The 12,989-nt window shown below is 43.4% G+C and overlaps 1 protein-coding gene across 2 annotated transcripts in view; it reads right to left on the bottom strand.

Annotated features, from left to right (window-relative positions):
* The window catches only part of WWC2 (WW and C2 domain containing 2), a 204,032-nt gene that overhangs the window by 72,443 nt on the left and 118,600 nt on the right, over nucleotides 1-12,989 (bottom strand). For both annotated transcript variants that reach the window (XM_040418707.1, XM_040418708.1), the window contains 3 exons: nucleotides 12,339-12,412; nucleotides 6,401-6,643; nucleotides 6,140-6,229 (listed from right to left, as the gene is read on the bottom strand). In XM_040418707.1, coding sequence (XP_040274641.1) covers nucleotides 6,140-6,229; nucleotides 6,401-6,643; nucleotides 12,339-12,412 — 407 coding nt within the window. The remainder of the gene's footprint in view (nucleotides 1-6,139; nucleotides 6,230-6,400; nucleotides 6,644-12,338; nucleotides 12,413-12,989) is intronic.

The following is a 12,989-nucleotide window of genomic DNA, read 5'->3' as shown; positions in this document are numbered from 1 at the left end:
CAATAAGCTTGGGAAATGCGATGTAAGAAGCAGCCACCTTTCTGGAACAAGGCAGCACATCAAAATACAAAACTGCAATTATTAAGCAATTCCATAAAACGTGTGGTAAAATGTAATCCAGTGGATGCGGTCTTACCTGTTGCGTTTGCCTGAAATACAGTAAAATTCACCTCTTATGGAGTATATAACACTGACTAATATGAAGATCACCTGGCATGGATTACATGTTACCATAAGAGCAGGACCAAGATTGGACAGCAGTGCAAGCTTAAGGGCTCTTTCACACCTGCGTTCTTGTCTTCCGGCATAGAGTTCCGTCGTCGGGGCTCTATGCCGGAAGAATCCTGATCAGTTTTATCCTAATGCATTCTGAATGGAGTGAAATCCGTTCAGGATGCATCAGGATATCTTCAGTTCCGGAACGGAACTTTTTTTGGCCGGAGAAAATACTGCAGCATGCTGCGCTTTTTGCTCCGGCCAAAAATCCTGAAGACTTGCCGCAAGGCCGGATCCGGAATTAATGCCCATTGAAAGGCATTGATCCGGATCCGGCCTTAAGCTAAATGTTGTTTCGGCGCATTGCCGGACCCGACATTTAGCTTTTTCTGAATGGTTACCGTGGCTGCCGGGACGCTAAAGTCCTGGCAGCCATGGTAAAGTGTAGTGGGGAGCGGGGGAGCAGCATACTTACCGTCCGTGCGGCTCCCGGGGCGCTCCAGAGTGACGTCAGGGCGCCCCAAGCGCATGGATCATGTGATCACATGGATCACGTCATCCATGCTCATGGGGCGCTCTGACGTCATTCTGGAGCGCCCCGGGAGCCGCACGGACTGTAAGTATACTGCTCCCCCGCTCCTACTATGGCAACCAGGACTTTAATAGCGTCCTGGCTGCCATAGTAACACTGAACGCATTTTGAAGACGGCTCCGTCTTCAAATGCTTTCAGTACACTTGCGTTTTTCCGGATCCGGCGTGTAATTCGGGCAAGTGGAGTACACGCCGGATCCGGACAACGCAAGTGTGAAAGAGGCCTAAAAGGGTTATCCAGTTTCCTATATTGATGACCTATCCTCAGGATAGGTCATCAATATCTGATTGGTGGGGGTCTGGCACCCGGCACTGCCGCTGATCAGAGAAGGTGCGCTTGTTCTCGTCACGGTTTAAAGTACCTGCTCGACATTGCAGTGGTGTAATTACAGCTCATCCGACCCTATTCACTTCAATGAGAAGAAGCAGACGGAGTGCAAATGCACTGCTCGCTGCTGTGATGTTGACGGCGAGCAGGTAAGGCTACTTTCACACTGGCGTTTTGGATTCTGTTTGTGAGATCCGTTCAGGGCTCTCACAAGCGGTCCAAAATTGATAATTAAATCTGATTTTTTATTTATTTAAATCAGATTTTTTTTTTATATAGAATGCTTTTTGAGGAAATTACACTGCTCAAAAAAATAAAGGGAACACTTAAACACAATGTAACTCCAAGTCAATCACACTTCTGTAAAATCAAACTGTCCACTTAGGAAGCAACATTGAGTGACAATCAATTTCCCATGCTGTTGTGCAAATGGGATAGACAACAGGTGGAAATTATAGGCAATTAGCAAGACACCCCCAATAAAGGAGTGGTTCTGCAGGTGGTAACCACAGACCACTTCTCAGTTCCTATGCTTCCTGGCTGATGTTTTGGTCACTTTTGAATGCTGGCGGTGCTTTCACTCTAGTGGTAGCATGAGATGGAGTCTACAACCCACACAAGTGGCTCAGGTAGTGCAGCTTATCCAGGATGGCACATCAATGCGAGCTGTGGCAAGAAGGTTTGCTGTGTCTGTCAGCGTAGTGTCTAGAGCATGGAGGCGCTACCAGGAGACATGCCAGTACATCAGGAGACGTGGAGGAGGCCGTAGGAGGGCAACAACCCAGCAGCAGGACCGCTACCTCCGCCTTTGTGGAAGGAGGAACAGGAGGAGCACTGCCAGAGACCTGCAAAATGACCTCCAGCAGGCCACAAATGTGCATGTGTCTGCTCAAATGGTCAGAAACAGACTCCATGAGGGTGATATGAGGGCCCGAAGTCCACAGGTGGGGGTTGTGCTTACAGACCAACACCGTGCAGGACGTTTGGCATTTGCCAGAGAACACCAAGATTGGCAAATTCGCCACTGGCGCCCTGTGCTCTTCATAGATGAAAGCAGGTTCACACTGAGCACATGTGACAGACGTGACAGAGTCTGGAGACGCCGTGGAGAACGTTCTGCTGCCTGCAACATCCTTCAGCATGACCGGTTTGGCATTGGGTCAGTAATGGTGTGGGGTGGCATTTCTTTGGAGGGCCGCCATGTGCTCGCCAGAGGTAGCCTGACTGCCATTAGGTACCGAGAGGAGATCCTCAGACCCCTTGTGAGACCATATGCTGGTGCGGTTGGCCCTGGGTTCCTCCTAATGCAAGACAATGCTAGACCTCATGTGGCTGGAGTGTGTCAGCAGTTCCTGCAAGACGAAGGCATTGATGCTATGGACTGGCCCGCCCGTTCCCCAGACCTGAATCCAATTGAGCACATCTGGGACATCATGTCTCGCTCTATCCACCAACGTCACATTGCACCACAGACTGTCCAGAAGTTGGCAGATGCTTTAGTCCAGGTCTGGGAGGAGATCCCTCAGGAGACCGTCCGCCACCTCATTAGGAGCATGCACAGGCGTTGTAGGGAGGTCATACAGGCACGTGGAGGCCACACACACTACTGAGCCTCATTTTGACTTGTTTTAGGACATTACATCAAAGTTGGATCAGCCTGTAGTGTGTTTTTCCACTTTAATTTTGAGTGTGACTCCAAATCCAGACCTCCATGGGTTAAAAAATTTGATTTCAATTTTTTTATTTTTGTGCGATTTTGTGGTCAGCACATTCAACTATGTAAAGAACAAAGTATTTCAGAAGAATATTTAATTAACTCAGATCTAGGATGTGTTATTTTTGTGTTCCCTTTATTTTTTTGAGCAGTGTATATTACCATCCAAAGGTTATTCCATCATGAAATAAAGATTAGTTTTTTAATTATGTAGAATAAGGCTGTATATGTTAAATTTTTTTGGTAAATAAATTCCATTAATCCATTCACAATAGGAGGGAAGAAATGCAAATGAGCTCTTAACAAGCTTTGTCTCTAATGCCACCAGATATAAGGCAGCTATCCTGTAAGTCAATATTCAGCTCTTAAAATAAGCCTTGAAACATGACTTGGATATTAAATAAGCCAGCACCTCATCTGCAGACAGCTGTTTCGGGGCGATTGCCCCTCATCAGTGCAGAGCAGAGAGTATTGGCTTAACTGGGTAGGAGGCCTGTGTCCGAAACAGCTGTCTGCAGAAGAGGTGCTGGCTTATTTAATATCCAAGTCACGTCTCAAGGCTTATTTTAAGAGCTGAATATTGACTTATAGGATAGCTGCCTTACATCTGGTGGCATTAGAGGCAAAGCTTGTTAAGAGCTCATTTGCATTTCTTCCCTCCCAGAATTCCAGAGGAGCTTGTATGGCCTAAAAGTCTCCTCACACTGATTAAGGTGCTCTCTCCCTAAGGAGAGTTAGTTCCCCCCTTTGTCCATTTACAATGTCATGCTCTTCCAGAGGTTTTTGTAAGATTATTGGGCAGTTTCTCTGCCTACAAGATATTATCACAGATGCTTGGTTTACTTTTGCAGTTCTCAAAACCGGATTTGACTCAGCAGAGATCACATGCCTCTTCTGTTCACAGCAAAAATGTTATAACATGAACAGAGTTGAGAAAAAGACCTTAAAGCGAACCTTTCACCTGCATTTCACTTAATAAACTATCAAAAGTACCTTATAGATCATCCTCATTGTGTTATCATACAGTCTTGTGTCGCTTTTCTGCCATGTATATGCACCCACCAATGAGTTAAAAACAGGGGGGGGGGGGCGGCCGCACTGGCCACCAATGAGTTAAAAACAGGGGGGGGAGGGAGGGGGGGTAGGCCGCACAGGCCACCGATGAGTTAAAAACGGGGGGCGGCCGCACTGGCCACCAATGAGTTAAATACAGGGGGGTATATCTGACTTTATGGTATGAGAGTTATATATGAGTTTTAATTATTTTTTTTTTTTTTTACGGCATTCACATGAGGGGGCATCTCGTGATATTTTTATAGAGCAGGTTGATACGGACATGACGATACCCAATATGTTTTTTTTAAAAGTTTTACACAGTAAATGCATTTTTGAACAGAATTAAATCTTGTTTTTGTGTTGCCATTTTCTGAGAGCCATATTTTTTTAATTTTTGGGGCGATTGTCTTATGGAGGGGCGTGATGAGATGATTGATTGATTGGTATCATTTTGGGCCAAATACGCATTTTTAATCGCTTGGTATTACACTTTTGCGAGGTAAGGTGAACAAAAATGGCTCTTTTGGCACAGTTTTTATTTTTTTTACTGCATTCACCTGACAGGGTGGATCATGTGATATTTTTATAGAGCTGCAGATACGGACGCGGCATTACCCAATATGTATACTTTTCTTTTTTCCCCCTATTTTATAACATTTTTTTATTCCTTTTTTTTTTTTACTTGAATATTAGTTTTTATTCTGAAAAACTTTATTTTAACACTTTTTTTCCACAACTTTTGGGGGTCTGATCCCCTCTACAATGCATTACAATACATATGTATTGTAATGCACTGGCTGTAAGTGTATTACACACTGTAATGCACTTACAGCCTTCCTGCCTGTGAGATCCAGGGGGCTGGATCTCACAGGCTTACATGGAAGGCAGCCCCGATGCCTGTGGAAGGCATCGGGCTGCCTTCCCTGTTATCGGGTCCCCATCACAGCAGCGCGGGGACCCGATGGGGAAGGGGAGGAAGCTCCCTCCACATGCCAGGGTCAGCGCTGACCGCGGCATAGTGAGGGTTAATGCACCGCCATTGGTGTTTTCACCGATGCCGGCGCATACAGCAGGGGTCCAGCTAACGAGAACAGCCAGTCCCCTGCAGCTGATCGGGCGGGCGCAGCTCCTGCACCCGCCCGATCAGCGTGCCGTAGTACTACGGCGCTGGTCGGAAAGTCACTTCCCGGGAAGTGGTTAAAATAAAGGTTTGGTGTGACCACCCTTTGCCCTCAAAACAGCATCAATTCTTCTAGGTTTTCGAAGGCACTAGGCAGAGAAGTTGTTCCAAACATCTTGGAGAACGAACCACAAATCTGTGGATGTGGGCTCGCTCTCTCTCTTTTCGTAATGTCAGACAGACTCGATGATGTTAAGATCAGGGCTCCTTGGCGGGCACATCATCACTTCCAGGACTCCATGCTCTTTCACGCTGAATATAGTTTTTAGTCACACCAAATATGGATTTGATTTAGATTTATCTTTTGTTCGTTCACTCTGTATTTTGTTAATTGACCAAAAATAAACTATTAACCCCTCTATTTTTGAAAGGATTCTTACTTTGCTGCATTCTTTCCCTACGCCTAGCTGAAACTTTTACACAATACTGTATGTATGCACCAAGTGTGCCTTTATAAATGTTTTTCATTGTTTTGGTCTATGTCTGTATGCAGACATTATAATAGAAGTATACAGTTTTCTAACATATTTTCTGTCTACGGACTGTATTTTTGCATGCCATCTGGTTCTTCCTTGGTTGCTCTACGTGGAGACTTTTGGTAGCACAACTGATTGCATCCAACTAGTGAATATCAATCCTGTGGACTGTAGCTGCAACTAAATAGTTAAAATCAATCCGTAGCACTCAGGCCTAATACCTTCTACAGTCTAGTTGAACCCCATGACACCTTTAACCTAACATTACATTAATAACGTGCCAATTATTTGTACAAATGCTGATTATTTTGAGCACATAAACCTAGTAAGAATTAAAACTTCTAATGTGCATTACAGTTTGCTTAAAGGCTATGAACTGGAGCCCATCCGAACGACACACATTGCCTCGCATGCCTAGCAGATATATACACATCACCAGCTTTATAGTTTAAGTGCTAGAAATGCTTTTAGACGCTCAAGGACACGCTTCTTATAACACTGGACAGAACTCTGCGGAAGAAATGGCACTTGGGAAGACAATTGTAAGCTGCTAATTACCGTCAGGTCCCTGACCTACCTTTTCAGTTCTGAATGCAAATAAGTGGCTAGTTTTGTGGTTTCTTCCAGCTTTTTCACCAGCTCCTTCTTTTTCTCTTGAACCTTTAACCTGAAATAAAACACACAGTGATCAGGGACAAGTTTTGTGATTGTTCTGTAGGTTGTTGTGGTCTTTTAAGATGATCACACTATGCTGCATCACAGAGGTTCTCACTTAAAAGAGTCAAGGTGGGTGACTTTGTTACACACCAGTGGAATACAGCAGAATAAGGAAAATTACCTTTCGGCAAGTGCTTGGCTGGGAGTGCTTTTGACGGACAAGAGGTCTTCTTCTAGACGCCTCCTTTCTGCTTCCAGTCTTTCCATCTCGTCCTGAGTGCGTTTTCGGGTAGTTACAAATTGAAGTTCTTTTAAAAGTTCCTCTTTCTCATTAATTAGCAGAAGTTTCTCTTTCTCTATGTCCAGTGCTCCTGGCCAGGCTTCGCTGTCCAACTTGGATAGTTCTATCTTTAGGTTAGCCATACTGAAAGGACAGGAAAAGGGTAAGGCTTGTTAGCTCCAGTTAAAAACTCAGAATTGACAGCAGTTAAAAGGATTGTTCCAGTAAAAAATAAATAAAATAAAAATATATTAAATATATTAGATACACCAATTACAACATTAACCAAACTCCAACTAGGGGACTCGTGTATTACATGGCTGCCTTTGTAATACTAAATATCTTCTGCACCAATAACAGATCGTGGGGGTCTGCCTCCTGGCACCCTGAAGAGAAGGTCACTCTTGTAGGAGCACTACTTCCTCTTCAAGATCACACTGCGTGTCATCTTGAAAGTCTTGGCGGCGCAGTGTGATTACAAGTGCTTGTTCCATTCACTGGCTGTTTGCCAGGTCATCAAAATCATATCGGCGGGGTACGACACCTGGCACTCTCACCGATCAGTTGTTTGAAAAGGAGGCCGAGCTCCAATAGAAAGCATCAGGACAACCCCTTTAAGTCTTTATTTAAGGAGAGGGGTTTATGCCAAACCCAGGAAGGAAAGGAAAGGCTTAGGAGCATATTTATTAAGACGGCCTCTCCATAACTTCGGTGCATCCAGCGCCAGTTCCAAATGTAAGACGCTTCCTAGCTGTTTTACATTTAGACGTTTTTCTACCTCTAAAACAGGTGTAGGAAATGGTAAAATGAGACGGGCCTGCCGGCCTGTACCCTTCCATGCCATGCCCATAATTTTAGAACTGGCGTGAGCGGGGCTAAGTCGCAGATAGCATCACAACTAACACACCAGAAATATGCCTATTTTAGGTGTATTTCAGCTTAGTAAATGACCCCCATAGTCTTTTTTTTATTTCCTACCGAAATAGTAAAAAAAATGCATCTAAAAAGCTAGACTTGGAAACCCAGTTTTAAAGGGCAATTCCGATCTAAAATGTTCTATAGGTGCAGACCCACCTCTCCCATCTCAAGAACAGGCCCCAAAGTAAATCCAGGGCAAGTAACGCATGCAAGACCACTGCTCTATTCACTGCTATGGGACCTCAAAAATCGAGAGCTGTCTTGGATATTTAAGCAAGTCACATGGTGGGGAATGAAAGGGAGGTTGTGCTTGCACACTTTTCTGTCCATTCACTGCTATGGGACTCAGCTATTTTTGGATATCTTTGGTGTGCTCTCAGCTCACGGAAAAAAAAATAATAATAATTTAAGCTGTATATAAAAATCAACAAATGTGCAAAGGGTACAAAAAAAAAAAAAGGCACAAAGCAAAGTATAATCTGCTAAAAGCATACCATATAACAAAAACACAACAATTAAGCAAAGTACACCCAGCTTACACAATGGAAGGAAAGTTAGTAGGCTATTCTTTTTCTGCCCATAGTGCGAGCTTTAAGGCAGGAAAACAGCAGAAATGATCCAATTATCTAGCTAAAAAAAACACAATTAAGATGCTATATCATTGAGAAGAGCCGGTAAGATGGGAACAATAAGAACAGAGAAGCAATTTAAAAATGTCCACTTATTCTGAACGATCTGCAGCTTTGTCCATAAATAACCAATTTGGGCAAATTCAATGAAAGAAATAAAAAAACTTTAGTAATTTTTTTTAATTCTATCACTGCTTTGTGGCTACTGATCAGATATGTGCGACACAAACTGATTGCAGTGATTATAAACTTGTTAACAGGGTAAACACCATACGCCTTGCAGATGGCTAGTGTATTACTAGATATTTATAACATCTGCTCTCCTCCGAAGTTCTGCTGCTATTTATTCTGAGAAGTGAAAACCACTGCAAACTTCCAGCAACAAATGCAATTATGCCATTTTTCCCCATTTGCAAAGTCCTAATTTTTCATGCGAGCGCTTTTCTTTCTCCTAACATTGCTCATTTTCCTTACTTTTATTTCATTCCTAAAGGCCACTTTACACGGCCAATTTTGCAGGGGATTGTTGGGAGGCAAGTGTTCCTTCCCGGCAATCGCTCGTCAGTGAAGGAGAACGTTGCCGTTATATGCAGCAATCTCCTCCACAGTATGGGGAGGAGTGATCACTAATGCCATCGCTCGTGCCCATACTGACAGTGTTTACATAGCCCACTCTGCTGCCGGAAAAAGACGATTTTTGTGACCGCATGAATTATGTGATTACCCGATGAACGAGCGTTTCACTTGTTTATCGTGTAATGTGCAGCACTCTTTCACCGCCAGATAATCGCTAACAAGCATTCCTTTGAACCAAAGTAGTGCACGCTTCAGTTGCTTTGCCAATGACCCACGGTCAGTGGAAAAACAGGCATTGTGAATGAACGCATTCAAATCAACGGATCCATGTTCTGTCCCTGGAGAACATGAAAATATGGATGTGAGTGATGTGTGAATAAGCCCTAAAGATATGGCCACACGGCTGTACGAGTTGTAGTGAGCTCAAGTTAACTAATTAGTACGGCACGGTTTATTTGGTCTTCATTGTTAATGGCTGCACAGTATCAGCAAAACCGATTGTCCATCAAAAATGAAGACCGCTTTGGATTACAGCTGTCACGCGATAGTTAAAATCTTTTTAGAAGTGGTGCAAAGAGTCTAGGTGTAGCCCCTGCCTACGGCTACATCCTTCACATTGGCAGTTCCACACCGATCGTGGCACCTATGAGGCCAGGCAGAGGGATGCGGCTTGATAGATTTATCAAAACTGGCGTAAACAAAAGCAGCCCATAGCAGCCAATCAGATTCCATCTTTCAGAGCTCCGTTGGAGCAACTAAGCCAGTTCTACTTTACACCGATTTGATAAATCTCTCCCAATGTCTTTATTAAAGCATTTTGTGAGTGGTTTTGTAGGTAAATTAGAAAGGATCTAAATCGCTGACTACTAAAGCAACAAAAAATGGTCACAAGCCAAAACACTATGGGGGGGAACTTACTAAGGCCTCATGCACACAGCCATTTATAGCACCAATGAAAGTCTATGGGGCTATCCACATGGCTGTTCTTTTAACGGCCAGTGAATAGCATCCGTCCAAAAATATGACTTATCCTATTTTTGACCGTTTTCACGGTCAGACAGACCCATTTAAATCAATGGGACAGTTTTTAACGCCCGATTGACAAGAGTGCACCCATTTAACGGCCGTTAAAAACGGGTACACTTTATCAAGGAGAGGTTAAAAATAAAAAATAAATAAATAACCTCATCCACTTACTCACGGTGCGGCAGTCTCTTCTATCTTCATTGAGCATGAACTGCGATATGAGTGGTGACGTAACCACGTGGGAGCGCGCAGTGACGTCATCGCCCACCTTCGGCAGGTCCCGTTCAGTGAAGAGAAAAGAGACTGCTACAGCGCAAGCAAGGGGATAAGGGGAGTTTTTTTTTTTTGTAAAATCAATAAAAATAAATTAAGTGGTGGGCCATTATTTAAACCATGGGGGGAATTATTTAAGATGGGGCCCTACATTGGGGGCATTAAACAAACAATTCCTACACTATGGGGGGCATTATTAAAGCTGGGGGTGGTAAAAAAATAAAATAAAAATCATACACTATTGGGGACATTATTTTACGAGGGGGCCTACATGGGTGTATTATTAAAGATAGGGACAGTAAAAAAATAGATATTTACACCTTGGAAAACATTATTTTCACTGGGGTCAAAATAGGGGGCATTATTTAAAAAATTCTTACACTATGGGGGAAATTATTTTAGCTGGGGGCCTACATGGGGGCATTAGTAAACCTGGTGGCAGCAACAAAAGAAAATTAAAAATCCTACACTATGGGGGACATTATTTTAGCTGGGGGCCTACCATCCTGTGGATGTTCTCAGAAGGGTGGGTCTAGAAATAACTGCCAAATTCATCCATTTTTCATGGACATGAAAAACTGATGCAAAACGGACATTAAAAATGGATGCACACACTGATGCAAAATGGCTATGAAAACAGACTTTTTTTCCATCCGTTAAATGCCTAAACCTGCATTTCATGTGTCAGTCTTATTCCAAATTATGCTGAACTAAAGTGTGCCAAATATATTAAAGAGGGCATGTTTCTTAAAACTTTTGGTTGACCATGTGCCACAAAAGCAAATCTACATCTACATGTAAAAGACTTCTAGCTCCAAAATTTTAAGCTATGAAAAACAGACAGCAGAAAACACAAACTATATAAATGCAGTGTGTGAATCCCGCTTGGGGAGGTGGGGGACGACGACAAAATTAGCATGTAAAAGCAGTTTAAGGTGGATTTCTACAAATTAATAATTGTCCAGATTATCAAGAACAACTGTTCCCACGAAAAAGCTTGTTCCCGATGACCTGGCGATCTAAATGTGCTGTCGATCACCCGACAAACGAGCAAAACGCTCGTTCGTCTGGTGATCCTGTTGTTCGCGCAGGCACATCAATCATCGTTTTGACTGTTTAGACAGCACAATCTGCTGCCCAGAAACAATAATTCTGTATGGGGACAAGCATACTGAGCGAGCAGCCGACTGTCACTATATCGCTTTAACTACTGCGCATGCTCCGGCGAACCGCGCAAAACCAGCTGTTCGCCGGAGCATGAGCAGTAGTTAAAGCGATGCCGTGCCAACAATGGGCATCGCAGTGCGCATGCTCCGGCCCGGTGAGGCAGTGCACAGTCGCGGGATCTCGACCGGACCTTAGGATGACGCAAGGGAATAGGAGGGCGGGCATATGCAGAGGCTGGGGAACAATGAAAAAAGGCAGGGCAGCCTGGGCACCAACACAGTGAACGCCGCCCCTGGGCACTTGCGAGTGCTCATTTGCATATCAATCAAAGTTTGTTTTTACAGCTTCTGCAACTCTAAAGACAAAGGTACCATAACATTCATGTGTAGGTGTGCTATAGGACAATGTAAGCACTGTATATGGCCATATGGAGGTGACAGACTCCCTTTAAATCCCATAGGAGAGGTGTCCAGCAGCAGTGTATTCCCCACTGAACACTCAGGCAAGCAGACATATGTAAGGCTACTTTCAAACCTGCATTTTCCTTTCTGAGTTTGAGATCCAGCAGAGGTTCAGAATGGATCCAGTTGTATTATATCGAAAATGAACATGCCATTTTAAGTCAATATCCGCCAGATTTGATCTTTTTGTGTCTGAAAAAAACGGATCCAGCACCATTGACTTACATGGTTGTTCAGTTTCCCATGCCGCAAACAAAAACACTGCTTGCAGTGGTTTTGTGTCCGGCATGGGAACGCAACAAAAAGGAATGGATTGCATTCTGGTGCACTCCATTCCGGTTTGTTCAGTTTTGTCCCCATTGACAATGAATGGGGATAAAACGGAAGCTTTTTCCTCCAGTTTTGAGACCATCTGCCAGATCAAAACTGCTGGGGAAAAACGCATGGATTGCTGCAGTTGTGATTCTTACAGATGACACCTTATAAACATATTGAAAACTATGGAAAAAGGTGGCCACATGCACACAGTGCATATTACATACGGCAAACCTGTGGTATAATGCAGTACCAGCTCAGTAAATGAGACTTTAAAAATCTAATGCTACACACTGTAGAAATTTTCACATCAAAAACAGCCCTGTAGCATGTCAAATCCGTGTACACTGCCATGCACATGTAGCCTAAATCTAGTAAAGTTTATGCTAGCAATTTGTAGACATGTCCACTAGAGGGCACCAAAAGACAAGATTAGCTGCATTACACATGAGTTTACAGCATCCTTAATGTTACCTTCTTTTAGCCTCCTCGTATTGTAGGCTCAGCCTGACCTTTTCTGCCAGATTTGCTCGGCTCCTCATTCCAATCTGTAAATAAAACATAATAAAGCAAGATGTGGTTAACGCGGCTGATGAAAACTGAAACGGTCCAGTTTAAATCATAAGATGCTGCTAAAGACCTTTTCCCAGTTACAGCCAATACGGCAAATAGTGTTTGTGAAGGACGACTGAGCCGGAAGAGGTAAATATCCAGCTGTACCACAGTCCGATCAATATTTCAGGTTCACTCAGACTTCAGCTACAGTCACACCAAAGTGAAAAAAAAAGGTCTGAAAAACACTGCCAGTTTTTCATGGCGATTTTGCAACCATTGTCTGCCCGTCTATATGTGCTTTTAACGTCCATTTTGCATCTTGTTTTTTTTTAAACTGCCGTTAAAAAATGAGAAATTTCATTAGCTGTTTATATATATAAAAAGGTGACTTTACATGGCTGAATTACACGTGTCCACCATTTTCTTATTCTGACGGCTGAAGTTAATACACAATGAGACTCAGAGACAAGTCTTATAAAAAATAAAATAACTACAGTCAGCAATCTGGAAATGCGCAGCGGAGTAATAAGCTCGCTCGATGCAGGTGCGGATCTGCATCCTATTGATAAT

Source organism: Bufo bufo, chromosome 2 (assembly GCF_905171765.1).
Source record: "Bufo bufo chromosome 2, aBufBuf1.1, whole genome shotgun sequence".
Taxonomy (NCBI): domain Eukaryota; kingdom Metazoa; phylum Chordata; class Amphibia; order Anura; family Bufonidae; genus Bufo; species Bufo bufo.
The sequence above is the reverse complement of the archived record's forward strand: the minus strand, read 5'-3'. Positions and strand labels throughout refer to the sequence as shown.